Source organism: Dermacentor andersoni, chromosome 10 (assembly GCF_023375885.2).
Source record: "Dermacentor andersoni chromosome 10, qqDerAnde1_hic_scaffold, whole genome shotgun sequence".
In the NCBI taxonomy this organism is placed as follows: domain Eukaryota; kingdom Metazoa; phylum Arthropoda; class Arachnida; order Ixodida; family Ixodidae; genus Dermacentor; species Dermacentor andersoni.
Window position 1 is genome coordinate 42,626,914 of NC_092823.1, and position 27,716 is coordinate 42,654,629.

The 27,716-nt window shown below is 46.4% G+C and overlaps 1 protein-coding gene across 1 annotated transcript in view; it reads left to right on the forward strand.

The window, feature by feature from the left end:
* LOC126546287 (uncharacterized) overlaps positions 1-27,716 on the forward strand; it is a 62,600-nt gene that overhangs the window by 29,220 nt on the left and 5,664 nt on the right. Inside the window, exon 2 of the mRNA XM_050194452.3 lies at positions 24,545-24,677. Coding sequence (XP_050050409.1) covers positions 24,545-24,677 — 133 coding nt within the window. The remainder of the gene's footprint in view (positions 1-24,544; positions 24,678-27,716) is intronic.

Consider the following 27,716-nt stretch of genomic DNA (forward strand, 5'->3'; position numbering starts at 1 on the left):
ACTCGGCGTAGCAAGTTTTCGAGGTCTTTTCGTGCACCAACACGACCAAAACGGGAGAAGGTACTTTGGAATTTGTGACGTCGCGGTGGCATATCGGCGCGCAGGTATGATGGAACATACTTCAAGAAAGGAAGGGAAGTTTCGACTTTCCTCTTGAAAGCGTATAGCTTTTTTGGGGAGGAGGGGGGTGGCTTTTTTTTTTTTCGTAATCGGAGGCCGGTAGCTGGTGGTGGGACATCTCACTGCCGATATAAAGGGACGCCGAATTGCTGGGCGCCTTCGTCGTCGAACACCGACTACTACAGATCTTCGAGACGTCACGTGAGGCAGGCTCACCTTTACTATCATCAAGACAGATGCGCTGGTTAACGGCTCTGTTCTACGGGACTGCGCAATAAAGCAACAAAGGCCACCCAAATATCTTCATTGCAACAAAATACACGCACTCAGCGCATTGTTCTTTAAATGAAGCGAATAGCTTTCTCGAAGCTATAGCGTTTGGCTGTTTGCTTACATTTGCCTTATCGGCGATAGTTCCCGTGCATTTTTGGCTTATCGCGTTAATAACCAAATCTTTTCCTGCCAAATTAAAGTGTTTATGGAATAACGCTTTAACCAACTTATTGTTTTAACTGTTTTAATTATTTTAACGCTTTAAGTGCTTCATTGTTGTGGTTATGATCTTTTAAATAGCCATTCGGCTACATCCCGAAGATTTCTGACGGCTCCTTACCTCTTAAGGGAAACCTGAAGGCGTAGACAAGCAGTGAACTCGAAGAAAATCAAGGGGAAAATATGAAATCGCATCGCAAGGTTTAACGCACCGTATCAACAAGCGGAGACGTCAGGATTAATTTCGACCGCCAATGTTTCCTTAACGTGCACTGAAATCTATATAGTAGTTACACCGGCCGTTATTCTATAGCTAAGCTGGAGTTCCACGGCCGGCGGGAGGCGCTGCAAGCCAACGCCGTGGCTTGCAGCGGTGCTGCCGGTGTCAAATGTCAGTCAAACAGCCAGCAACGCGGCCTGCGTGGCCGCATGTAACCGGGACTGCTATATATTTCGGACATTGTCGAATCGCGCCATGTTCTAGATTTCGCCATCTTCTCTTCTCCGATTGGCTCCGACGGTTGTTGCGGCCTCTCCGATTGGCTCGAGATGTCTGCCATGATTTGACAATATGGCAGATTTCGGGAATGCCTAGAATAGCGGCTCCAGGAACCTCGGTGAGAACCGGCCGCCGCACGCCGGCGTCGTCTACGAGCTATCACTCTTTTATTTATTTTTCCGATTTGGCAGCCTGCAATACTTAGGTGCAGCAGGCAGGGCGTTGTTTGTTGTTTTAATTATATTATTTTATTGTAATCGTAATGCCCAACACCATGCCCAACAGCTGAGCCCTATATACCGTTTCGACGGACCGTGGAGCCAGACGCCGGCGTGCAGGGAACATGCATCGAATGTAACCGGGATACCTTATGTAGTACTAAGTTCGGTTATAGTGAAGCATACGAATAAGGTTCGGGTACAGCGGAGGAATAGGCACCGTACATACTGAAGCGTTTTCATTGTCTTCGGTATACTTCGGGCAGTGGCAAAAGAAGACCCCCCGCAGACTTCTTCCGTAAGGGTATGAGAGAGCTCGCTTATACACACCTTTGTTGCCTTTAATGTACGAGTTTTTTTGTTTTGTTTTTTTATATTTTACCCACATTAGAATGCGGCTGCCGCGGCGGCCAGGAATCGAACCCGGGAGCTCGCGCTCAGCGTCAGCTGCAGAAGGACGCGGCAACCACTAAGTCACCTCGGCGGGGCCTATAGAGGAAAGTCGAGCAGAATATTGTGAGAACAATAAACCCACGAGTCATCGTTGCGGACGGCTTCAAACAAGGCGAGGAAGGAAGGTATACTGCACGGGACAAATGGCGTCGACGTGTGCGAGAGAATACACAGGCCGCCGCCGCTTGTAAAATACGCGTCACTCATTAAAGGGCGTGAGTCACGCATGCAAAAGAGCCTTGCACGCGGCCGTGGATGGCCTCCGACAAGACAGCGAGTGAAGAAAGGCGGGGGGGGGGGGGACCGATGCGTGACAGAGTGTGTCGTCCACAGATGGTATATACATGCACGCCTGATATTAACCGTGTAAATCAGTTACGACTTGTCTGCGAAACAGGCACCGAGTACTCTGTGCTTGTTTTGCTTGCGTGTGCATTCATATATGTTTTTTTTTTCCACATACAGCTTCAAGCACGATAAATGTGCATGCGGTATGGATATCCTAAATATACACTTGGTGATCTTCCTATTCAATTTTAGAAATATAAAGCAAGGGCAAGTATGGCTGCAGAAAGGGTCGGATGTCAGACAGGAAAAGAAACGACAATGAAGATGCAAACTACCGACAGAGGGCTTGCAGAAGATAGCGATACACTGCCAGAGTAGTCCGTGAATCATGGAGAAAATAGGGAAATAAAAGTAAAGAAAAAACATCCTACAACTACAAGCGCAAAGCTAGGGCGAACAAGTACGGGAACTCAGAAATTCATCTGAACTAGTCTTCACGGGGGATTTATCAAAGAGCTGAGAGAGATCTCTCGCTGCCAGTGATGCGTTGTGGGTCACTCAACAAGACAGTAATGAGCAGAAGCTTTAGTTGTGTTGTACTGCGGACACTCAGATGATGTCCTTTCTTTTTAACGATGCAACAAGCAAGGCGTAGTGGTTTTGAGTGGAGAAAGACTGATTGAAACCTCTTTCCCGCGGTACACAGCGCAGGGCTGCCAAGTCTGCTGCAGCACTTGAAGAGGTGCACATTACATGCAGTCCACAGTAAACCGCAGATGGTGTTAGGCCATTTTAAAACAGCCGCACTAAATCTATTTTAGATACTCACTTGACAGCGCATTCCCGAATTGCGGTATTGGCGCCGAACAGTAATGAAATCAAGTTACGAGATATCCATTCACCAATAACCTCTTTTTTTGCTTAATTTCGAGAAATATGTTCTCGGTGTCTCTGCTTAAAAATGCAATGATGTTTCAGTTGACATTTATATACGCTGCATTCTTAACGCCACTTTGTTTTAACAGTGAACCTCTCTTTGCCTATACCCTCGTGGTTTCGCAGGGCTACTGTTATCTGCTCCTGGGTCGGTCGGTATCCTTGCCGATATAGTTGTAGATTTGTATACGACGCTTATATGTGAGCCGAACGCTAGTGCTAGTAAACGTTTCTGTGTGCTCTAAACTCCGGTGTACGCTAACCGTCAAAGCAAGCACACAACTGTACTGCGCAATATGCGAAAGAAAATCCTGCATAATAATTGAACATATAATATAGGTCTTATTTACATATATTCCAACATGTGCGTTGGGTGCTGCATAATTTTTTCTTCGCTATATAGTCGGGGTTGAGTTACCATGATGACGACAACTCCGCTGGGGTGTGACGGAGCGGGCAGGGCAAGCCCGCTTTACAGCTTAAAACGAATATATTTTTTAGGCTCTTTCGACCGTTTTCGTGGTTAATCGATGGTCGTTCTAGGGAAAAAAAAGATATCGTTTTTTTCCTTTGTTTCTTCCGTTCGTTAATTCGGGTTTTCGCTTACACTGACAATCGTCGTCGATTGTTTATGCACTCGGTTTTCTGTCCTACACTAGGAAAGGGCAAATAGTGGTAAAAAGAAGTGGAGAACCAAAATGACCGACAATGCGCGCCTAGGAACACTAGCGCACACACCACACATTTGTGCGGTTAGTTATTTTCTTCGAAATGACCCAAATACAAAAATCTAGCCAATGTGACATAGAGGTGTAATGACAAGAAAAACTAGGCAGCATTTCTTTAGAAAAAGTAACACAATGAAATGGGTCAAAAAAGGCAAAGGAACCATGTGCGAAGACCACAGTTTTGTTCAAAAGTGAGCTGGTGTACGGATGAAAATAAATCAAATTCAACCCGTCTATAGGGGAGCGCTTACCACACAATCTATCTGATCGAGGCACTGTTTGCAAGTGGTGTTCCTGATTTTGTTGCAGCCTTCAATGCTGCTCAAGAAAGATATGTTGCGAGGCATTACAAATGAGGCTCCCTATGCTTATAAGCAAACGAATTTTCTTTGTCCAAATATTATTCCCAGTGTTCACGAAGCATAGCAGTGCCCCTAGGTGCCAATGTTCTGATAGCGTTTCCACTAAAATAACATAAAACTGTTTTGAAAGTCGTTTTCAACAATATTTTCTGACCAAAACCGCGTCAGATCGAGTGCTTCAGATCAAAAATAGTAAAATCCCTACCTGACATGCTAATATTGGTCAAATCTGCTGCATAATTTTTCATTACTTGTGGCCGTAAAGTTGCAAACATCGACGCGCAAAACATATCATATAATTGCTGTTATAGCATTGCATTTCTGTCTGATAACATTTTTTTTCGTTTAAGTGGATTTCACTCATTTCGAAAAAAAAAGCTCCTGATTTGTATACAATCGACAGTAAAACCAGGAAGATTGGACAAGCCTCCCCCAGCAATTTACGAAAATTGCTCGTATCTTGGTCACCAACTCATTTGCAGCAAAAGGCGAACGTATTCCTAAGCAAACTGCATATCGATATACGTCGGACGCACGTGCGCACATTCATTAGATATGCGTCCACCGGACCCCTTAATATTTCTTTACAGGTGCGTCCGACGTTCTCAGCACATCTTATCGATACGGCGGATCGATAAGGAGATAGCGCTACCGCAAAGCCGTATCCAGTATCGCTTCTCACTGCCTTGGAGGACAGTGGTTACAATACGTACACAGCTGTCCATCATACACGCATACCTTGCTGCTATCACATGAGTTATAGTTAAGATTCTCCTTAGACAAGAAGGAGAGCCTATGTACAGTAGCCCGATTAGATGGCTGTCAGTATCAGCGTGGCCGGGGGCATGCTTCCTGTCGAAAAAATAGTTATTTAAAAGGCAGTAGGCGTTAAATACGTTATAGGTAAAAGGGTTGAATAGAATCTGCCTAAAGCGCACAAGTATTGACCTTTGGAAAATACAAACACAACATCATCATCATCATCATCATTTATTTTTCCTTAAGGACCCCTGTCGGGGTATTATATAAGGGGGGGTTACAGAAGATAAGGATAGAAACAAAGATATGGTTACAATTTCTTACAAGACTCAGCCTGTGGATTCGCATTAAAAACAAACAAAAAAAAAAGCCAAGAGGCACACTGAATAGAATGCAAAAGCAAATCAGCAGAACAGTCACAATGTGAGACAGCAATCGCAAAAGAATGAAGGCACAGTACGGTCATTGTAAGGTTAGGGTTTAAGGTGATCAGTAAGCAGCTGCTTGAAGATAATGGGGTTGCGCTCATTGACAACTCTATCTGGTAAATTGTTCCACTCTATAATGGCGCTAGGCAAAAACGATTGATTAAAGGAAACTGTTGAACCATGCAAGCGCTGGATGCTGCAAGAGTTAAAAAGGCGACGAGATGTACGGGTTGGTGGGATTAGAAGCCTTCCATGCAGTTCGGGGAAGTTATAATAAAGTCGCTGGAAAAGGCACAGTTTCGCAATTTTCCGACGCAACACCAATGGTTCGAGTCCTAGAGATGATTTAATCGCACTGACACTTTCTTCACGGCTGTATCTGGAAGTGATGAATCTAGCGGCACGATTTTGTATTGATTCTAACATATTAATTAAGTAAGCTTGGTGCGGGCTCCAAATAGCTGAGGCGTAGTCAAGTTTACTTCGAATAAAAGTTTCATAAGCTAGTTTTCTTGTGGATGAGGGGCACAGCGCAAGGGTACGTCTGACGTAACCAAGTGATTTATTAGTGTTGGTAGCCAATTTTGTTATATGGTCGGACCAGGTCAACTTGCTATTAATAGTAATACCGAGATAACGATACGACTCAACGGTGGATAGGGCTGTCGAGTTTAAAAAGTACAAGTGATTCTTGTTAGAGTGTTTACGAAATACCTGCATAACTTTACATTTGGAGATGTTAAGTTTCATTAAAGAGTTGGAACACCAGGTTTCTAATGAATGTAAGTCTTTTTGGAGCGTTGCATGGTCGGCTGGGTCTGTAATGCGACGGTAGATTACGCAGTCATCTGCAAAAAGTCGGATATTGGATGATATGCCGTTGGGAAGGTCGTTTATGAAGATGAGAAAGAGAAGGGGACCGAGGACGGACCCCTGTGGTACTCCGGAGACGACGCTAGCAGTGGTTGAGCAATGATTTCCGATAGCTGTGTACTGGAATCGATTAGTAAGAAAGCAACGGATCCATGACAGTGCGAGAGGGTCGAGACCGAGGCATGAAAGTTTGGCCAAAAGCCGCTGATGGGGAACACAGTCAAATGCTTTGGCGAAGTCTAGATATATGACGTCAGTTTGAAGTGATGAGTCTAAATTGAGGTGAAGTTCAGTAATAAATTCAAAAAGCTGTGTATCGCATGACAAACCAGGCCGGAAACCATGCTGATTGTGAAAAAAGAAGGAATGATCACCGAGATGACATGCTATTTGCGAATATATTATATGTTCTAGGAGTTTACGATTCGCCGCAATCCGGACATTGCGGCTCTACGTCCGGTGAATAAAGGCTCATTCTGCCTCTCGAGGGGAACGACCTTGTTTGCAGCATTCTGAATATAGATGACTGTGGTCTAGTAAGTTTAGCGTGGGGGAGCGGGAAGGTCCTCCTCGACAGCTGATAGTGTGTTGTTATTTCGTTGAAGGTGAGCAGCGGGTCTCGGTGCTCCCCTCCCTCCCCGCCACTTCGCCCGCCACGATCGCCGCGGTGCGTGAGTCCTCGCGCGCGTCCGTGTGCCAGCTCGTTGGCGTTGGGAAAGTCGGGGTGCACGTCGGCCCCCATGTGGGCTGGATGAGAGCCGCAATGTCCGGATTGCGGCGAATCGTACTGCTCGCTATCGCACATGCTTTGGCAATGCTCCGCGTTAAGCGGCACCGTGTTCAGCAAAGAAGAAGACTGGATGGACGCCCTGCGAAGCGACGACCACCAGACCCAGCTTCGGGCCGTCCAGAGGGCTCACGAAAGGGCGGAGGCTCACGGGCTTCCCGTCCCAACGTGGGTGCGGCCCGCGACCCGTGCCGACCACTAAACCAAGAGTGGGTGGGAAGGGGTTCCTCAGGACCCAATAATGTTCTTTCCTCCTCCTCTAGGAGTTTACAGGGAATACTCGTTAGGGAAATGGGGCGATAGTTGGAAGGATCAGAGTGGCTGCCTGACTTATATACCGGTACCACTTTACTAATCTTCCAGTCATTTGGAAGTGAACTATCAGTAATGGACTGGGTAAAAATTATTTGTAATATATGACTGGAAATTGCTTTCGTACCTTTTAGTACCTTAGCAGTGATGTTATCTGGCCCGGGGGCACTAGAAATCTTTAGGTTATCAATAAGTTTCATAATGCCTTGAGAAGTAATTGTAATGGGAAACATGAGGGGAAAACTGTGGATGGGCAAATCAAAGTCCTTCAGTGCAGGCTCACGAGTAAAAACAGAAGAAAAATATGAGTTCATTACGTCTGACCGCTGATCAAGCGGCACGTTTGAACCGTCAGGATAAGTCAAGGAAATGTTATTGGAGCTATTGTTTGGTTTCAGAATATTCCAAAATGTTTTGGGGTTGACACGTATGATGTTAGGCAAATCGTGGTGGAAGAACTTCTTTTTGGATTGTCTCAAAGTGCTAGTGTATTTGCGCAGGCATTTGAAGTACTTGTCCCACTTTGAACAAGATTTAGAGCGTTTCGCATCACGAAACAGACGTTTTTTCCTTCCCGACAGCCTCCGAAGTGTGTTGGAAAACCAGGGTATTCCTAAATCACCGCGAATGCGAACAAGAGGTACATGTCTCTCAACAAGCCGTAATAATTTATTCTTAAATAACAACCAGTTTTCATCTACTGTACGAGAAGGAGCAGTCTCACGAAAAAAATGTGAGAAAGTGTTCAGTTCAGTGTTAATTTTGCTAAAATCTGCTTTGTTGTAGTCCCTAATGTATTTGGTCGAGGGCTGTCTGAAAGGAACTGGGATGCAGAGATTAAATAGCAGTAATTTGTGGTCGCTTAGACCAGCTACGGATGATAGCGATTTTATTATTTTGGGGTTAGAGACAAGGATAAGGTCTAGAATGTTCTCCCCACGGGTTGCCATATTAACCATCTGAGTAAAGTTGAATGTAAGGATTGTGTCAAGAAAATCTTTGGATTGCTGGTAATGTGCGTCTAGATTTGCCCAGTTAATGTCCGGAGAATTAAAATCGCCACAGAGCATAAAGTTCGCAGACGGGAAGCGTGAGTAAAGATTCGCTAGTACAGAATTTAGTTCATGGTTGAAAGAAACATCACAGTCAGGAGCGCGATTACAAGCAATAATCACAGTCATACTTGACCGAAGTGATATATTTACACACAAAATTTCATGTTGACAGTTCAATTTGGTGACATATGAAGGAACACTTTCACAAAAATCAAAATGCCGCCTCCCCTGCGCCCCAACCTGTCAAGCCTGTGAACAGCGTATGTGTGGCTATCATTTAGTAGCTCGTGGTCAGCAATATTTGGATGCAGCCAAGATTCCGTAAGTATAGCAGGGTCAGTATTGTTGTCTTTCAAGATAGATTCTAGAGCGTCTTTCTTAGGCAGGTAACTACGCATGTTTGCGAGCAAGACCGACATACTTTGATAAACAGGGACAGTAACCGAGGCGCGGCAGGTCTGGGGGGGAGAAGAGGGGCGCGCATGCCTGGAGAGACGCAGTGACCGCTATGCCCTCAGTTCAACTATACAATCAGATTCAGCATTGTACGTGAATTGTTTGCCATCAAGCAGCAGCTTGTCAAAGCGAAGTTTAAATGATCTGCCGCTCTGTTGTCCATGAAGATAAAGTTTCCTTCGCGCCTGTCGAATACTGGCTGAGTAGTCCTCGCGAATCGAAACATTCGTGCCCTTGAGCTTAGAAGCCACTCCAAGAATTCTTGATTTATCTTTAAATCTTGCATATTTTACAATAATAGGCCTAGTTTTGTCTTGCTGGTAACGACCAAGTCGGTGTGCACGCTCCAAGTCGTCTGTACTAACGGATAAACCGAGTTGCTCGGAGCAGAATGATACTATTTTGGTCTGAGACTCAAGCCAAGTCTCACCCTTTGTGTCTTGAATTCCACAAAAAAGTAAGTTTGAACGACGCAGGCGATTTTCTGCATCATCGCATTTTTCGGTAAGAACTTTGATTTCAGTGGAAAGTTTTGCAAGGCTACCATTCACGTCCGCCTTTAAACCTATTTCGTTTGACTGAGTCGACTGGACAATTTTCTCCAGGGCATCAACGCGTGCCGAAAGGCTGGTCACGAGGGTCTCGATGCTATTCTGTGATGCTCGGATGAGAGAAAGTTCGGACAGAACAGAGCTTTGTGATGTTTCTATGCGAGATATGGCCTTTGCAATAGTTTCAATGGACGGCGGTGAAACGTCAGTTGGTCCTGGGTTTAATTCTACGTCGCCCGACAGCAACAGGAGCAGAGCAATTGTGTTAGCATTGATATATAGAGATAACATTTCACACAACAGCCCACAACAAGTTCCAATAACACAAGGTAATGTGGCATAACATTAGCATTAATAACAAAAGGTAAGGTGGCATAATCCTCAATGATTTGCAGTCAAATAATGATATTATAGAAGTACAGAAGTGGCTGGAAGTGCCCATACCAGCACTGGAGTAAAATCTTCGATACCTACCACCGGGTACGATGCCAAGTTAATGCGTTAGTGAGAAAACAAAGTGTTGGGAAGTGTATGAAGCCGGTGACGTGGTGTATATATATATATATATATATAGTGGTGCAACTAACGGGTGATCAGCTCCGGACCACCGTCAGTTGCACTTAGCTTCTCGAAGAAGCAAGACGTGTGGGATGCGACCTTGTTGTTTTCACTTGTCTGGTCCACGCTTAGCCATCGCGCTGCAACGCTTACGAGTAAGTTATCCATCCTGGACTTCAAACAAGTGAAACGTAATGTATTTATCGCTAAATCGTCACTGCATTGTTCTTTTTTCGTTTTATTCGAAAACAGCGCAATAAATGTACCTATAGCCTGAAAAAAATTTGGCAGTGGCTTAGCTCGGCTATGCCAGAATATACGTAGCGAAAGCTAAGGTATAGCATGGTTAACTATGATTAATCTTTATTGCCAGTCTAGGTTAGTCTGGTCTGGTTGTCTAGCTATGTTGCGGCGTTGAGCCAGTCGTTCGGCGCGCTGTTCGTCTGTTTCCTAGGCGATTCCTTTCCTCTTCATCTCGTTCCGATGCCGATTCCAGGCCACCTCCTGCTTATCAGAATTGTCGCCGTCCATACTGCCGCCTCCACTGTGGTTGCGGCGCACGCGAGCTCTCCTTTTCAATCATCCGACATGTTATCAGGCATGCGACGCAGCTGGCGAAGCGAGCGGAGGCGAGCGCACCGACGAGGAACGCGGTGTGACGAGGAACGCGGTGTGACGTCATGTGCCTCCTCGGAGCACGGCCACGGCGAAATCACAAGTTCGCGGCCAGTAAAGCTTTCGCTTTAATATGGCTGTCCAATGAACGCGGCTGTCAGGTGGTAGTGAAGTCGAACTACTTGCTGTCATCTTGCCCTTGTCCGTTCTAAGTGAGTGATGAAAAAAGAAAAGATATATTTTTGCCACGTGAGACAAACCGCAGCGGAGCGGCAAGATGAAAAATTTTAGAAAAAGAGAGAAGAAAAATATGCAGTTCTACGATATTGAACCCGGGTATCTGGCGTGTAGCAGCGAGACATCCTTCCCCAACGCTAACTTTTAACCACTTCTGTAATGGTAATATTAGTCACCGACAGCAAACTGTTAGGATGCGTGCCGCATGATTTTTGTTAATTTTCAGCGTTACACCGAACACTGACGTACTAGTCCTCCGGAAACCCGCAAGGTGGAGAGAAGTAATTAATAAAGGGAAAATGAGACACCCGCCCGTTCGTAGCAATTGCTACAAAAGGAAACCCATACGGGTTGAAGCCGTATGGGTTTCCTTTGTAGCAATTGCTACGAATGGGTGGATGTCTCATTTTCCCTTTAATAATTACACCGAACACTGTATCTTGCGCACTTAGCTTGCGTTCTTTTTTAAACATTTATCTACAAAGTATTTATCGACAAAGTATCTACAACGCCTACTGACTCTTCTGAATGCCTCGTTCGTTTGAAGACGAGACCTTAGCCGTGCTCCCATTGAATACCGTCGGAGCGATCCGGCGCAAGTCGCCTACGGAAATGCGAAAATTAACGAAAAATTACTTTAACTATAGTCTCTACTTTGCAACGCCGCTCGTAACTTCTTTTTCTTTTATATATTTCGTTTTTCTCCACTGCTAAACGAACTGCGTTCTTACCTTAGCCCACTGAAATAATGTTCTCCGGGTGATTGTAAGGATGCAAATAAAGCAGAAAATAACAGCTACGTACCGTACAAGGAAAATAAACGAACCTTGCTACGACGCCGTCTTGGCAAAACTGGAGCCGCCTAAATATGAGCTGTCTAAAATAAGCGCTTTTACAAAGCGTTCGTTTGCGCTTGAGAGAGTACCGGAGACATTTGCAAGCAAGCGGCGTTTCTTCTTTTCTTGTTTTTCTTTTATCGTTGTTCTGCGACAAAAAATTCCAGCAATTTCAGCGGATCACTCGAGAAAGCAAAGCGGCAACCGTGTGAGGCAGAAACACCGCTCAGTATCGCCCACACGCGGCATTCCCGTCCCGAAACCTAACGCTTTGTGCTTTATGGACAGTGCCTTGCGATGGAAGGGCACGGGGCGTGTAACATGAAAGGCGCGCGCCGAACCGAAGCGCATCGAACGGTCTGGTCAAGGCGCCGACGCGGAAACGTGTCCGGCGTGTTCGCAATCCTGCAGGCCTCCAGACGGGACCCCCGTACGAAACCTTCCTTCCGTTTTCTCTGGACAGCGTCAGCGGAGAAACGGTCGTCTTTCTTTTACCTCTTTTTTTCTTTTTCTTAGAAGAGGTGGTCTTGCGTTGGTTACGTACACGGGTGGCCGACAGGAAAAAGGCGCCGTTATTACACGAAAAAAAAAAAAAAAACGCCAGGAAGTGACCGCGCGCTCTGCTCAGAAAACAACGAGATGCGGTGCGCGGTCCGCTGTGCACGTCGTCGGCGATTTGCGGGGTAACGAGGGCGTTACGCAAGTCCAAGCGTGTGCGCATGCGTGCGTGCGCGTACGCGTCTTGGCTATAGCCCGAGCGCCGGATGGTCCAGACGACCAGATCTTACGGAACTCACGCGACGGCGTCGGTTGTTGGCCTTACGGCCGGAACGGCGGTCTTTCGGTGACGTCATCCATAAATTTTTTCGTACGGGCATTGACCAAAAGGAGGGGGGGGGGGAGGGGCGTGTTGTCCGCATTGGTTTGAGCACCGTGCGAGCTGCACTCAGCCTGACGTAGGGATAGACGAGTAGGTGTTATGGAAATGACATCACACACACCAGGGGAGGTATTCTGCACGAGCCCGTCTAGTGGGCATGTCCATTTCGTCTGCTGTTGAACTTCTGATTGGTTGGGCTGGGCTGCGCGTCCGCAGCAGCAAGGCGCCACAGCCAATATTATTGAAGCCCACGGTATTCAACGTAAGCTTTCCGGGCCACACCTCCCGCGAGCGCCAGTTTCCATTAGGCCAAAGAAGCAGAGACGAAACGGTCGAATAATAGCGAAGCTCACACTAGGGTCTTTCACGTCGGGCTTTCTCTCGCTCTACAGCTCTCCTCAGCGCTCTTCGCTCGACAAACGTCAAACTTCGCCTCCGTTCTGGTGACGTCTCTGCGTAGACTGGTCTTTTAACGTCGAACCGCTTGATCTGGTGTTTGCATTCCAGAACATGCTTGTGAACAGTGTAGTGCATAAAAGCAAACATTATGGGATTTTACACGTTGCATAGGATGTCTACGAAAACGATTGTACGCATCGCATTTAGTTTTCTGGCATTTAATTTAACGTTTCACAAGAGCTTCGGTTTTCGCAGATTCCAACATCGGCGCTTGATCTGTACAATTTTAGTGAATGAATGAATGAATGAATGAATTCTAATGACAATGAGAAAAAAATGTTTTGAAATGGTGGTGTCGGATATAAGTTGATCGCGAGCAAATTGACCAGCCCGAGGTCGACCACAGAACAGCAACGCATCGCAAACGCGCAAAAACGCAACAACTAGGTTCGCGTTCGAGCGTAAGCAATGTAAGGTACACGAATCGAGCTCTGAAAAGAGAGACCTAGAAAACGCATTTTCGTAATGAGCCAAGAGATAAATGACAACAGAGGCAAGGAGGAAATTGAGACACCGAGAAAACAATGGGAGCCTGGGTGGAGAAGGCAAAACGTATCTCACTGTAGGACCGGAAAGCTTAACGCGACGTTAACGTGATGTAAACTTATCAATTAGACAATGTCCCGGTGATAATGAGATCACTATCGGCCGTGGGCAGTCCGAGAACTCGCGTGCCCCACAGCGCCGAAAAGGCGTACGCGAAGCAGGGGTGCATCGTTCTTCGTGGTCAGCCCCTCTGCCGAGCGACGTCTCGCACCAGATACCCGAACAGTGTCCGTCAGCCGGCACTGGCCGCTGCGAGAGTCGCAGACCGTTGCGCGTACAGTAATCTGCGATGCGCAGCGGTCAGCGGAAGCACGCCACCGCCCGGTGAGGCCGGTGCTTCCTACAGGGGGGCCAGCGCGACCGTGCCGGAACGGCTTCACGTGACCAGATCGTTCAGTTCCGCTTCCTTTCCTCGCTGTCGTATGGTGCCGCCCGCGGAAAACACGCGAGCACGGAAACATCCGAAAGATAACGTCCCGTAATTGTGTGCAGCGTGAGTAAGCCTAGCCTGTCGAACCGAACCGAACCTACTTCAGCATAGATGTATAAGCGCGAACATAAAAAGAATCATTTAAATTTGGGGGTTAGTGGTCTCGAAGACGTAGCAGACGTAGTCGGGAGTTCGACGAAAATTCGTCTGGCGTGCTATAACGTAAAACTATTCCAAACTTTTCTATTCGAATTCTGCAATCAGCCCTCTGCGATTGGTCAAGTACTTTTTTGGACCACCCCCGTTTCACCTGTCTGTCACGCGACGTCACGAAAACCGCGATAGCTCCCCATCTGATATGACGTGTACACACTGACTATGCATGATTTGACCAAAAAAAAAGAAAATGGTTATTTTTTATTCGACGCCTTTTCCCCATTAGGCCTCGGCTATTGGTCAAAAGTTTTCGGGCTGCACCCACTTCACCTGCCTGTCACGCGACGTCACAAAGCCGCAGAAACTCACCGCGTCAAAGTGACGTGTACGCGTTAAAGATGCATTAATATGCCGAACAAAACTCAATTTTCTTCTGAATAGCCGCAGGCTGGCCCGTTCCGAAAGGAATTAAAGATGGCTGTCGCCGATCACGCAGCCACTGGCTACTCGCACCTGCCGGAGTGCGTGGGCTTACTTGCGTATAATAAAACTCTTGCGTGGCCGTGTAACGTTTTCGAGCACTTTCGGCACGTTTACGACCTCGTTCTGCCAACTATTCTTTGCTGAGGATCCGCTTTAGTGTCATTCTTAAGCTTCCGTTGCATGCCGCCCCGATTTTCGACCAGCCACTGCAAGCTAAGTAAGGGAAAGCGGACCAATCGCAGTCGCCGGCACCACCCTCTTCGTGCGGTTATCTATTTTCAATGCGGTGGCTCGGACCCGTCGAATCCCTCTCCACTTGAGCGTGCTCCTCGCGTCTTGTGAGCGAGTTAGATAAGACAAGCCGCTCAGCGTATGCAATTTTATTCGTTTTTCAAGCAAACAAAAGTGACCTCCTACAAACGAGGAGAGCGTTTGATTGGTCTGTTCAGACAACCCTGCGGGTGACCTCCCGATTCTTGCGTCGGTGGTTACGCAAATTAGACGTCAGGATGTTGGAATAAAAACATATTGAAATAGTTTTACGTTATAGGGCCCCTGGTCAGGCCACCCGGTGAAGTATAGTTGACGTCGCTGACCAAGTCAAGGTGAAAAAACAAAACAAAATACGAAGGGACGTTTGTATGCCGAGGAACCCGTACGGGCTCCAAATGCGTCTGTCTTTTTTTTTTTTTTTCGACTAGGCTTGGTCGCAGTAACCACAACTGCGTCGTCCAGAAGCTGGACAGTGGGCTAGGAGGGACGCCATAATGGAGGACACCGCATTAATTTTGCCAACCTGTGCTTCTTTAACGTGCGCCCAAATCATCGTAAACGAGCTTCTTTTTTTAGCATTCCGCCTCAGTAGCAAATGCGGCCGTCGCGGCCAGGTTCGAACCGAAGACCCTGTGCTCAGTCGCGAATTGGCACGGAGCTGCTTTGCGATGGATCTCGCAATCTCCCTTAGCTCTCGACTTCGGTTTCTTGTCGTCGCCGACGTGCCCAGTCTGCATTACTGCACCCAACGCCCATGTCCCGTCCATTGGGGGCACGTTAAAGATCCCCTGGTGGTCAGAATTAATCCGGAGTCCTCCAGTACGGCGTGCCTCATAATCAACTCTTGCCATTAGCTCGTAAAAGCCCAGAATTCATTTCAATTCAGGACCAAAGAAGGTCAGATCACTATTCAGCTTCTGTTTTTGTAGATTACGCGCAATACATTGGGCATGTATGAGTGCAACCTTTATTGCATATCTGTAAACGGGGCTCCGTATAGAGCTGGTTATATTGCCAAATGTTGCTTCCCTAGAGCTCGCTGGTTCTAGTAGAAGCTAATGAACAAGCCTCGAATTTAAATCCCCCCTTCCTCATTCACCTGCGTGAATGCATCTTTTCTGCTCATGTCTCTTTCATTGTGTATCTAAAACAGCATTGCTCGATGTCCGTATTCGAAAATGCATCTCATCTTGAAGCCGATGCTTGACTTGATCTAAATCACGCCTGTCGGTAACGCGCCCAACATGCTCATTGCGCTTTCCTTCGGTGCGTTCACGAGAAGGCGTCATTTGTATCAAGTCAAGCATCGGCTTCAAGTTGAGATGCATATCTGAGTAGATGGGTAACGTCAGGCATACACCTTACGAAAGTGGCAATGATTTCAAAGACAGTGGCACATAAGCAGTAAGGGGATTTGCCAAGAATAGGGTGGCGTTGGAGGGATTAACTCTACCAGCCTTCTATCTACTGCTGTGCTCGTGTCATTTCTGTCTATTCATCTCACAAAAATTACTGCGTAAAAGATGGCTACGAAAGTTGGCAACATTGTCATTATTATCGAATTAACCAATGTTCGTGAGAGATTGTTGTTCATCGTCTCAGCTGTCTTCTCTAATATCGAAGTCGGGAAGCCGTTGCTGCAACTCACCACAACCACCACCACCACCCCATTTGGGGTCTTGGTATCTGTCACATTGCGTGTTACGTGATAATGGTGTACACAGCGCATTTATTATTTTGTAGATTCGCAATTTCTTTCTTCTATCTGCGCTTAGCAGCACATTACATGGTTCTCTGTGCGTACTGAAAATATTCGATTTCAAAATTCCAAGCCATAGTAGTTAATGCACATTTGACCGAATAAGGATATCTGCCCTTATTTATTTGACAGCATAAATGCTCTCCTGACCCTTGCACTGGCACACAGCAGAACTTTCTTGACGAGCTGCAAATTTGAGGAGAGAAAAAAGAAACAGGAACAACAACAACAGAATCAATATAAACTGGTCAGTATGAAGTAGTTTCTGGCTTGAAATCGGCTTTCGGATGCTGGCAAACTGTCCACCCTTGCGGTTGGGACTGAAAAGTTGTAGCCATGGTCCAGGTTGGACGTGGCGTAGAGAGAGAGAGAGAGAGAGAGAGAGAGCGTACTGAAAAAAAAAAGTAAGGCGAAAGGAGCGAGTCAGTTAGCTCTCACAGTAATAGACTCCAAGTAACTGTACGAGCGTTTTTTTCAGGTCCGTTGATTTTTACAAAAAGACAGAGCACGCGTAGCTCACTGTCGGTGACGCCGTGCAAATTTTGGCTTTGCAACAGTGAGCAACGATGGCACAGCAACGATTTCAGTCGTGGCACGTCAGCAGGGTGTGACGCCTACATTCCCATGTCACACCCCGAGCGCACACCCTTCATTTCGAAAGCAACTGCATGCCTAAAGTCTCGGGCTCACAGCACGTGAAGCCGGCCTTTGCAACAAAACGGCGCGGTGGTGCTATTGAGAAATTAGCCTTCGTGGCTGAGCGGTTGATAGGGTTCTGCGTCTGAGCAGAAGGAGGGTGCTTGTCCTAATGCTGTCCAGAATCGGGGACAGCCTACTCGGCCTGCTAAGAAGACAGCTTCGAGCCCACGTAATGAAACGCGGTCTGGAACCACCTGGAAGACGCTTCTGCGACGTGACGCCTGCCTCGCGATGACAAGGGAGAAACCTAACAAAGGTACATACTGTATACGTATGTACTTCAACTCTTTCCGTGTGCCAACCTACAGAAGACACAACGTAGGAAGACACACATTAGGCGCGCAGTAAAGTACGGCTACCTTTTCTTGTGCGCAAGCGACCTTCACGTCGAGTTTCCGAGTTCCCTGCTCAGTCGCGATCTTGTTTGTATAGCAAAGTACCCTGTATCGTGTTTTTTTTGTCTTTTTACTTCGGTGCTTCCGTAGTGAAGCTGTCTCCTTTGACGCCTTCGTCTGAATTGGAGCCGGCTACATTGCTGTATACGGCGATTATTGAAACACAGTCAGAGTTAGATCTTCGTGGGAATGACTGGGGGATTCCGACGGGGGCATAATGAAAAATCAATCTAACTAACAAAATCATGTATCGAGGTTCGTGTGCACGCTAACTAAACCCAGGTGATCAACATATTCTTTTTCTTCCTCACAGGTTGCCGAGACTCACCACGGAATACACAATTTGACCTTTTTACGTACCGATAGCTTTTGTGTTATATTGCTTCTGCAATGTGTGATATTTTTTATGGAATGCTGTTTTTTTTACCTTTCTCGCTATCTTCATTGAAACACTGGTAGACTCTACTACTCCTGCTTTGGCTGCCAGACAGACAGACAGGCATACAGATCTTGGTACATTGCCAGGTATCAAGTAGCTTTCTACCGTCCCCTCCCTTACGTCCATGCATAAGTTGTATGCATGTCGCTCTGAAATTATCACTCTGTGTCGCATCCATACGTACGGGGAAATAAGTTTGGTTACGTCACTTATAAGCAAGAATTGTCTCAGAGACCTGCGCATGTTTCGTGGCTGCGTAAACCCCCACATGCATGCAGTTATACCTGCGCGTCTTCCCTGCAAATAGACTGTGGCGGCATAACAGCAACTCGCGTGCGGAATCATTGCAGCAAACGAATGCGAGTCCTGTTTTCCTAGTGCGGATCCACTATCATCAATCCCCCGGTCTGCTGGTGCATATCGGTGCACCGACTGTACATGCACCTAAATCTCACCGCCGTCCCTATTGTCGGCTGCGTGTAAAGGTGCACACGCCGACATCACGAAGGTGGGCACAATGACGGGCGGCCCGTTTACATAATGCGGCCTTGCCCCGAGCCCCTGCATCGTACGGGTACGAATAGGAAAACGGAAGCACTTGGCTCGTGCGCGGTTGCGCGGCACATGTGACCGCGTCGGCCGGTATAGCGTTTGTGACGAACGAACCGTAGCCGCTTTCTACGGTCCCCTCCCCCTCTCCCTCCGGCGTCTCCGTTCGCCACGGTCTGTATAACACCTCCTCCGTGCTTCTTTCCCGCATTATCCGCCTAAACCACGGCCTTCGTCATACTAGGACGCGATATCGAAAAATGTACGCGAACAGACGACAGGCTGTGAATCAGGCAGCAGAAGTATGGCGCTCGTCAGCATGTTATCGTCTGTTCTGCAGTTTCGTGCTGGCTGCATTGTTTTAAGGGATAGCTTCTTTGCCACTTCAGCTAGCTCCTGTAGCCGTTGCTTCGGAATGATGTTTGTAACCTAAGTGATTGCTCGAGACATGTCATGAGGGTGAGGGGGTTTTGCTCGAGTTAGTGTTTTTCACCGAGTAGTGGACGGAACAGGTGAAAGGTCAGTTAATTAGCTTATATAGCCATCTGTATTGCACCGGTAGCGGCGTTGTTTGCTATGGAATTACGCAGTGAAATATCGAACGCTAACTAAATATCCTCATGGCAACAAATATCCGTCTTCAAGCGCATAACACTTTTATAAAAGCGAAACGTTCTTTGGACCAGAGACAGTGCGATACTTTGATTCGGAAGCCTGCATTTGGGGGTAATATAGCGTTATGTGTTTACAAGTACACAAACAGATCTGGCCGTGCAGGAAGCCGTACAGGGAACAGTTGAAGGATCCATGAATCTAGTGCTCGAGGTCTGTAGTGCGTTCTCCGTGAGTGAACGCCTGTCCCATGAAGGTAGAGGAAATAGGTTGGATGAAATACTGTAAAATTGCCCAGCAAGTTTCCTACATTTATGTTTTCAATAGTAGTGTATTTCTCTTCCAGGTGCCAAATAGTAATGTACAATAAAAATTTAATTTCGCCGCTTTTCCTGCTTCTTCACAATCATGAAAAGGGTAGAGCTGCCGGTTGTACTCAGAGTTTTCAATTTTCTCAAGTTTACAGCATATCGACTCTTCGCGAGAACGCTCTGTAGGAACATCAGACGTGAGAGCATCAACTGTTTCATGTCCATACTTCGAGAGCACCAGTTTAGCTACTTGAAAAAGATACCTGATGTAAAATATTGCCAGAAACACTAAAGGAAGTAAGCCCCACTACACGCCGACCAACTTGAACCAAGCGCAAGAACCCAGCCATCTTTCAACTTGCCGTACTAAAACATTTTACGTATATTCTCCAAACTTGCAGCACAGCTAGGTCCAGTCAGCTGTACTTAAATACGGTTTAACTTTCATTACTTTCATTAATCGTGTTTTTATTGCGATAACAATTGTATGAACACTCCAGGCGAACTTCCGCCGTCGGCGTCGCCGTGATGTTGCGACAACGCGCCGTATGCTGTAGGTGCGAGAGAAAGCATACTAGGACGAGCCGAGAAGGACGGTGAGAAAGAGAGAGAGGCTCTTTATTAGAATAACGGAGGTTTTTGTCAGAGCGTATAATACCGCCGGTATGCTACTCTGTATGGAGACGGGGAATAGAATTAAAGCATTCCAGAGCTGAGGAAAAAAAGTAATAAAGAATGTGAAATGCGCAACTGCACCTGATACTAATATTTACGGGGGGGCGGCGGGTAAATTTAGACTCTCCTATATGAAATCGTCAATCTTTGAAGTTTCCCGATTAGACCAATTTGTGACAGGTATTTGTACAATAAATCTAAAACGCGTCACTGTTTTGAAGGGCCGGGCATTCGACCTAAGATGCTGGGTAACGTTGATGGAACCGTTAAGGATGTTGGCTCCGTGCGGCGGCGCCTTGCGAACGTAAGGGTTGAACGCGGGGTCGGTGCGTGCCATCAAGGGAGGGGGGGGGGGGTGGCAGGCTAGCAGGCGTCTTCGCTTCTACTCTGGTCGTGGTTGTGCATAGTGCAGATGAGTATCAAGGGACTTTACAGATGAGAGTGGCCGGGCGCCTCCTATCTTGGAGGTTATCTGCGGTGGTTTAGAAGGCCAACCTTCCCGCGATAGCTGATGGCTTCATGTGCGCTGTGCTCTCGCGCGCCTAGCTCGCGTTGGAGCGGAGGCTGGACGAAGGCGAATTCGCTCGCTGCTGCTGCCGCTCTTCTTCATGCCAGCGTTCAGATAGCGAGTGTCCGTAGTCATCGAAGGAAATGTGTTCATGTTTTCCTGAGCGCGCGTGACACCGTGCTTGTTACGAAGTTAGTAAGCGAATATATACAGCAGTCTTACGTCTGACAAAGCAACCAACCTTACTGCGTATGGCTGCCTAACAATTTTGTACAGCAATCAGTGATTCGCCTGTCGGGAGAAACTGCGACATTTTTGATGTACTTGCTCGGTGTGCACAACTGCGCAAACAGTGCCTGAAGCCGATATGCATATAGCCAGTTTCTAGTGTGAATGGCTTGTAATTCTGACTCGCCATTCTGCTGTTCATTCTGTAACGGATCAGTACACTTGCGACTGATTCTTACTTAGTATATTCTGTTGTTTTCTTCAATAGCTTGTTTTCTTAGCCTGAATACTTATGTCCATATTTTGTAACTAATGTCGATCGCAGGCCCGCTGACGGAAAATGCTCATCATTTAGTGTATGTGCGATTGTTCCTATTAAATTCTCCATGTCATTTCTGTCTATTATTCATTATACAATCAACTGTTGTGGACAAGCCCACGAAGAAGTTGTCAATATTTGGAATAGCATCAAATGAATCAATCAGATGATCACTCGATAGTGGTGTTTCAGAACGGGCACGAATAACCCTATTACCCGCTGTATTGTGGCCAGAAGGCGGCCACTGCAGGCGAAGCAACGGCAGACACACGGAGCTTGACGCACAACCGCAATGCATCTGCCGTTCCTTTTTGTTTCCATGTCCCGATGTTGCGCTGCACTATGCCCTAATACAATATCACTGAGCAACAAGCACACATCGCCACCCTCACCGACTTTGATTTTGAGGCATAGTTCTCGAAGCTCGTTAGGTCACGTCCTTGGTTCCCTTTGTGTGCGGCGGAGTCCTTCTCTACCCACGAACTGATAAGCAGACACGTTTAGATGGTGTAAAGTTCGTGACGTCAAGAGGAGGTGGTTCGGGAATCGAAGTGTGCTGTCGCCACCCGTCTCTCACCTTTGTGTCTCTTCCAACCTGTCAAGCACTTTGCGTCAGGGTAAGAATGGCCGATTAATTATTGCAGAAGCATTCATCTTCAGCGCCCATTTCAGATCACTGACGCACAATTTCTGGGCGACGCATTGACCCGATTTAGAGAGTACCTGGATTAAATGCGGCTTGACGTCATCCGAAAGCATTCTTGTGCTTGAAATGAAACAGCAAGTAAAAGATTTTGGGCAGTTTATGTGTGACTTCGCGGTGACCTTTGAGACGTCTTACCATGAACTCAATGCAGGTTACAAGTGTTACCTTTTTCTTTTCTTCCAAAGGTTCTTCTGAAACAGCTTTCCAAGTAACCTAGAATCCGCTAAATATTTTGTTGTAATAAAATCCTATCAAGAAAGTTGTCAGCCCGAAAGAGAATCGGTAATACTGAACAGGCTCTCTTCGTATAAAATTCGCATTGTGATTGCGGAAGCCCAAATACAGGACCCCGTGCAATCTTTTACACTGCCAAACTCCTAATGCAGGCGGCAGAGTGCTTGTTGAACATATTTCGAGAAGCTATTTCGAGATGAGTTCGGGTACGTCATCCACTATTTGTTACTGTTTCATTGTTATCATGCTATCGAGTAAATTTTGCCACTACTAGCGCTGTAGCGCATATAGAAGTCAGTTAGAGTAGCAGGATCGAAGCACATGCTACGACCCTCTCTCAGTTATAGCTATAAACATGCACTGATTATGACGGCTGTATAACATTAACTTAAGGACTCGCAAATGAGCGCTGACGGTTTGTCTTGTAAATGCATTAGTATGCCCTAAATATTACTTACGTGTGCCCCAATTATCTAATGAGGAAAACTTGTCTTAATATTACGAGTCAACTAGTCATTAAACATACATATTTTTCTCAGATCCAGTCAGCACGAAGTCTACTTGGTCTATAGCATAAGATCTTCTAAAATGTCAACTGTTCTGGCTACCGGATTCACTTTTTTTTTATTGCTACAGTGATGATAGCGGTTTAGTCTTCAATGTACTGAGTACCGCGGTACATTGACCTTTGAGCTGAGTCCAGCTAATCTGCGAGTCGTATCGCCGAACAAAAACTGCTAATTTTGCCAAGAAATGTTTCAATACCAAGTACGACGAACGATACAAAACGGGCATTCTTAGGAGCTCCACTATTAATCAAATATCTGCTTACAAAAGCCAGACTGGCTGCAGTATACTGGTACCAAAAGCAGAAGCGCCGTACTTTTCAATCACGTCTGCTCACACGCGGTTGCGCTGCCGCTGTCATCTTGCTGCCACCGCGCAACCGGGCAATACAAAAAACGCCGAGCATAGAGCACAACGTCGAAAGCACTGCGCCTCGGTGTCCACCCATTCATTATGTGGCCCACAACTGCGGAACAAAATGAAGAACACAGTTGACGAACAATGATGCCAAGCAGAAGTCGGCGCCAGCATTCTTCTGCTCTCCGAGCCTCCAGCGAGAGTTGCTTGCTCTTACAGCCGTTGCAACCTCCCACCCTCTTCGCTCCTTCACTTCTCTGTCCGAGGGTGAACCACGTGCTTTTTTTCCCAACGGCGCCTCACTGTGTCGACACCAGGCTTCATTGTCATGGGCGACAATCGCACTTTTCTCCTCCGGTCGGAAGAGGTGGACGGGATCTCTCTCGCGTAGGGGGTCACCGGGCCGTGACAGCAAGCGGCGATTGTGACGTTCATCGACCGCACATGCATAACACCACCAGCACGCATGTGCACATGTGCACATACACACGCACACACGCACAATAAGAGCGAAAACATTACCAGCAGTACACCTTGTTTGAATTGTCCAATAGTTTGACAGCGAGAAATGGCGTAAAGTATGAGCGCCTACTACGCGATGCACACTATGGTGTTAATGGGAACGACGCTTGATTCGCGTCAAGCAGACCGGTAATGTTGAAGCAAGGATTAATGAAACATTTTTAAGTATATTGGGAGAAAAATATCCCAAATGACTTGTTAAGCAAAATGCTGATAAGGAAACCGGTCTGCAAGCGTCCAGGGCAAGTGTGAGGAGTAAACAATATTGAAATGTCGAAGAGGCTGCGTTCCCTTTAAGAGGAGCCTTCCACTGCACCGAATTCAATTAGGCTTGTTGCATTAAAACGAAAAGGTAATTTTTTACTCTAAGAGTAATATATATATATATATATATATATATATATATATATATATATATATATATATATATATATATATATATATGCCGCCATTTGAATACAATACATGCTACGCAAGTATTGTCGCCATCGACGAATTTTTCCCAACTTAACCCTGTTCACAGGCATCCCTATCCGGTTTATGCACAGCAGTACTATGCCCTTTAATTTATCGCAAACCTCCTTTTATTCTGTTAATTCCATTCCTTGCTTCACTTCCGACCGCGGTGCCCTCTCTCTGAGGACGGCGCTGAGATGCAGTACGTTGACGCTGACGCCTCCTGGAGGCGCCTTAAGAAGCAGTTACGGTTCCTCTCACAGGACAAGCTCTTGTAATTGTTTTTCATTATTATTCTAACCCCCCTCGGTAATGGTTTTGGTCAGGAAGTTAATCTACTAAATAGGTTTCTCATCAACGACATCACCGAGCCTTTGCAATTATTATGTTTCTTGCTTTCTTTTTTTTTTCTTTGCAGCCCTCGCCCGGTCCAGCTGCAAGACTGAGCAGGCCATCCAGGACACCAAGACGTGCGGCAGCAGCTTCAAAAGCCAGCTGGCGCAGCGGTCGTTCAACCGGTCTAATCCGGAGGACTTGCACCAGGCGTGCTGGTTAGTCGCGTCATCTGCAATTCGTCTTGATCATGTTCGGGTTCCTTACGTTCACCTAAAGGCTAACTGCTAACTGCAATGAAATTTCAAATCGCGGAAAAAGCCTAGTTTCGGATAGTGGCGATATATATCAGCCGTGCAACATCCTTTTTTTTTAGCACAAGTGGATACGTCTCGAAAGACTCTCAAAAGTAGACATTTTTCGTAACGAAACCTAACAGAACGCCGCCATTGTCTTTCACCGGAAGTGACGCAGAACTCAGAACGCACCGCTCCCCGACGTGACCTCCGAGATTCGACGTGACCTATGGCTGCCGCGTTGCGCTGAAAAAAAAAAAAAACCTCTGAGGTGACGTGCTGGGACATGTTTCATATTCGCTAAACACCAGGTGCACCTGCCGTCGGCTTGGGTATAAGCTATTGTGACGTAGTAGAGACGGTTAAGGAAGCAGCAAAACTGCGAATGACGAAACTTGCATTTTTTGGGCGAGCCTCTGCCCTCAAAAGCAGGCTGCAATAAGAGAACAACGATGGCGGCGAACACAGTTGGCGATCGGCGAAAATCTGAAAGGACGGTGAAGCGTGTCGGTTTTTATACGTGAGCCATCAAAGGTTCCACAGTAATCGCTGGTGGCCGCGTGTCTTGCAGAAAGTTCTACACAATTCTCGTCGCGCATACAATCAGATTGCACAGGGTTCGGTGACAATGGACAGCTCATAGAACGATCTATAACATTCGAGAAACTTCCGATACATGCAGGTGCATCCTGCCCTGAGCGATAACGTTTGTTAGACGGTGAAACGCGATCCTACGATAAAGATAAACAAGTACACGTGTCACTATTTACAGGTTGCTAAAGGGATGGTGCTAGACATGGGTAAGTTGAGATCGCTAGGAGTGGTCTTCGTCCAGCAGTGGAGATAAATAGGCTGATGATGACGATTATAATGATTACGACGATGATGAGAAATAAGAAAAATCATGCAGTTATTATTCCTGCAGCTTTGCCAAGGTTGCTGCATCGATCCCTCAACACCTCTTCGCAGTTCAGTGTATCAAACCGCACTTCCTCGGCGCCCATCAAGTTAACCTCCCTGCATTCCTTTCCTGTCTCTCTCTCTCTCTCTCTGTACAGTATTCATCATAATCACCCTATATTTTATGTCATCTGCAGGACGAAGGCCTCTCCCAGCGTTCTCCAATTTGCGCTGGCTGATTCCAAGCTATGTCTGCAAACTTCCGAATTTCATCGCTCCACCTAATTTTCTGCTGTTCTGGACTGCCCTTACCCTCTCTTTGACCAATTTTATGACTATAATGGCACGCCGGTTCTCTGGGCTATGCTTTACATGGCCTACCGAGCTCCGTTTTTTTTTCTTTTAATGTCGACTAGAATGTCACCTATTTCCATTTCCTCTCTGATTCGCATATTCCGCTCTTCTTCCGGTCTCTTAAGGTTACGTCTAAAATTTTTCGTTCCGTTGCTCTCTCGCGGTTTGATCTCAATCTGAACTTGACCTCGAGCTTCTTTGTTAACCTCCAAAAGCCTGTTGCATATGTTAGCACCAGTAAAATGCAATGTTTGTACACTTCAATGGTAAGCTCCCAGTAACGATTTGGTAACGCATGCCGCGGTGCAACCCATTCTTAAGTATTACTCTGTAAATTTTCTCATGATTATGGTCACAGTGAGTCATTGACCTAGATAAGCGTACTCCGCCACACGCTGTAGAGACTGACTGGTTAGTAGGTATTCTTGTACTCTTGCTAGGCTATTTAACATTAACTTTGTATTCTGCATATTAATCTATAACCCGACTCGTACACTTTCTCGGTTAAGGTCCTCATTCGTTCGTCGCATTTCATCACCAGTGTTGCTGAACAGGACAGTGTCATCGTCCAACCGAACGTTTCTGAGATATTCGTCGTTTATCCCCACTCCTAGGCTTTTCCAGTCTGATAGCTTGAATACGTTTAAGCGTGCAGTGAATCGCATTGGAGAGATTTTGTCTCTTTGCCTGACCTTTCTCTTGATCAGTTTTTTTTCTTTTGTTGTAGAAAATTGAGGTAGTTGTATAGTCTTTATAAATATTGGCCAAGATATTCAAGTATACTTCCTGCACTGCTTGATTACACAACGCCTCCATGAGTCCTCGCATCTCTACTGAATCAAATGTCTTTTCGTAATCCATGAAAGCAATCTATGAGAGTTTGGTTATACTCCGCAGATTTATCGATTACGTAAGTGATGACATGGGCGTGATCAATTCTTAAATGCCGCTCCCTGAAGCCAGCCTGTTGTCTTCGTTTATTCAAGTCGTGTTGCTGATCCTTCCTGAAATTACATTGGTGAATATTTTATGCAACGCAGAAAGCAGGCTCAATAGGCCTATAATACTTCAGTCCTTTACCCTCTACCTTCTAATTGATTAGTATAATATTGGCAGTCTTCCAACTGTATTGTACACTTGAAGTCATGAGGCATTGCGTATAAAAGGTATCACGTTTTGTCGTTTCCTTATTGAGGCTTTTGTGACTTGGGAAAGCTTACCTACCTATTTGCTTAATGCCTTACCTCCCACTGCATTTGCTTCTTCTGATATAAGTCCAGTTGCGGTTTCATTCATTAACTGCTTATTATTTTTATCTTCATGTTGTAAGTCTGCATATTTGTTGGTTAGTACCAGCCGCAATTCATCTGCTTTTACGCGGACTGCGTCTAAATTGACCCAGTGCTTAAAGTAAGGGAGGCCCGAGGGGGGGGGGGGGGGAGGCTCGCCCCACCCCCTCCATCTTTTAAGAAGGGGCTTGGTTCCTCCTTTGCAGGTAAACTGTTGCACTGCGGTACCCATTCGTCAAGCGCTGTAGTTGATTTTATTGCCAGCAGTGCCTTGTGAGGCAGAATTCCAACTCCAGTTTTTTGAATGATTTAATCGCGAATAATCTGTTGATGAGGCATGAGAAAAAACAGGACAACTGGTATCATCGTACTGCTGCATGCATTTCCCCGAAACACTGCACATGACGGTAACCACCCT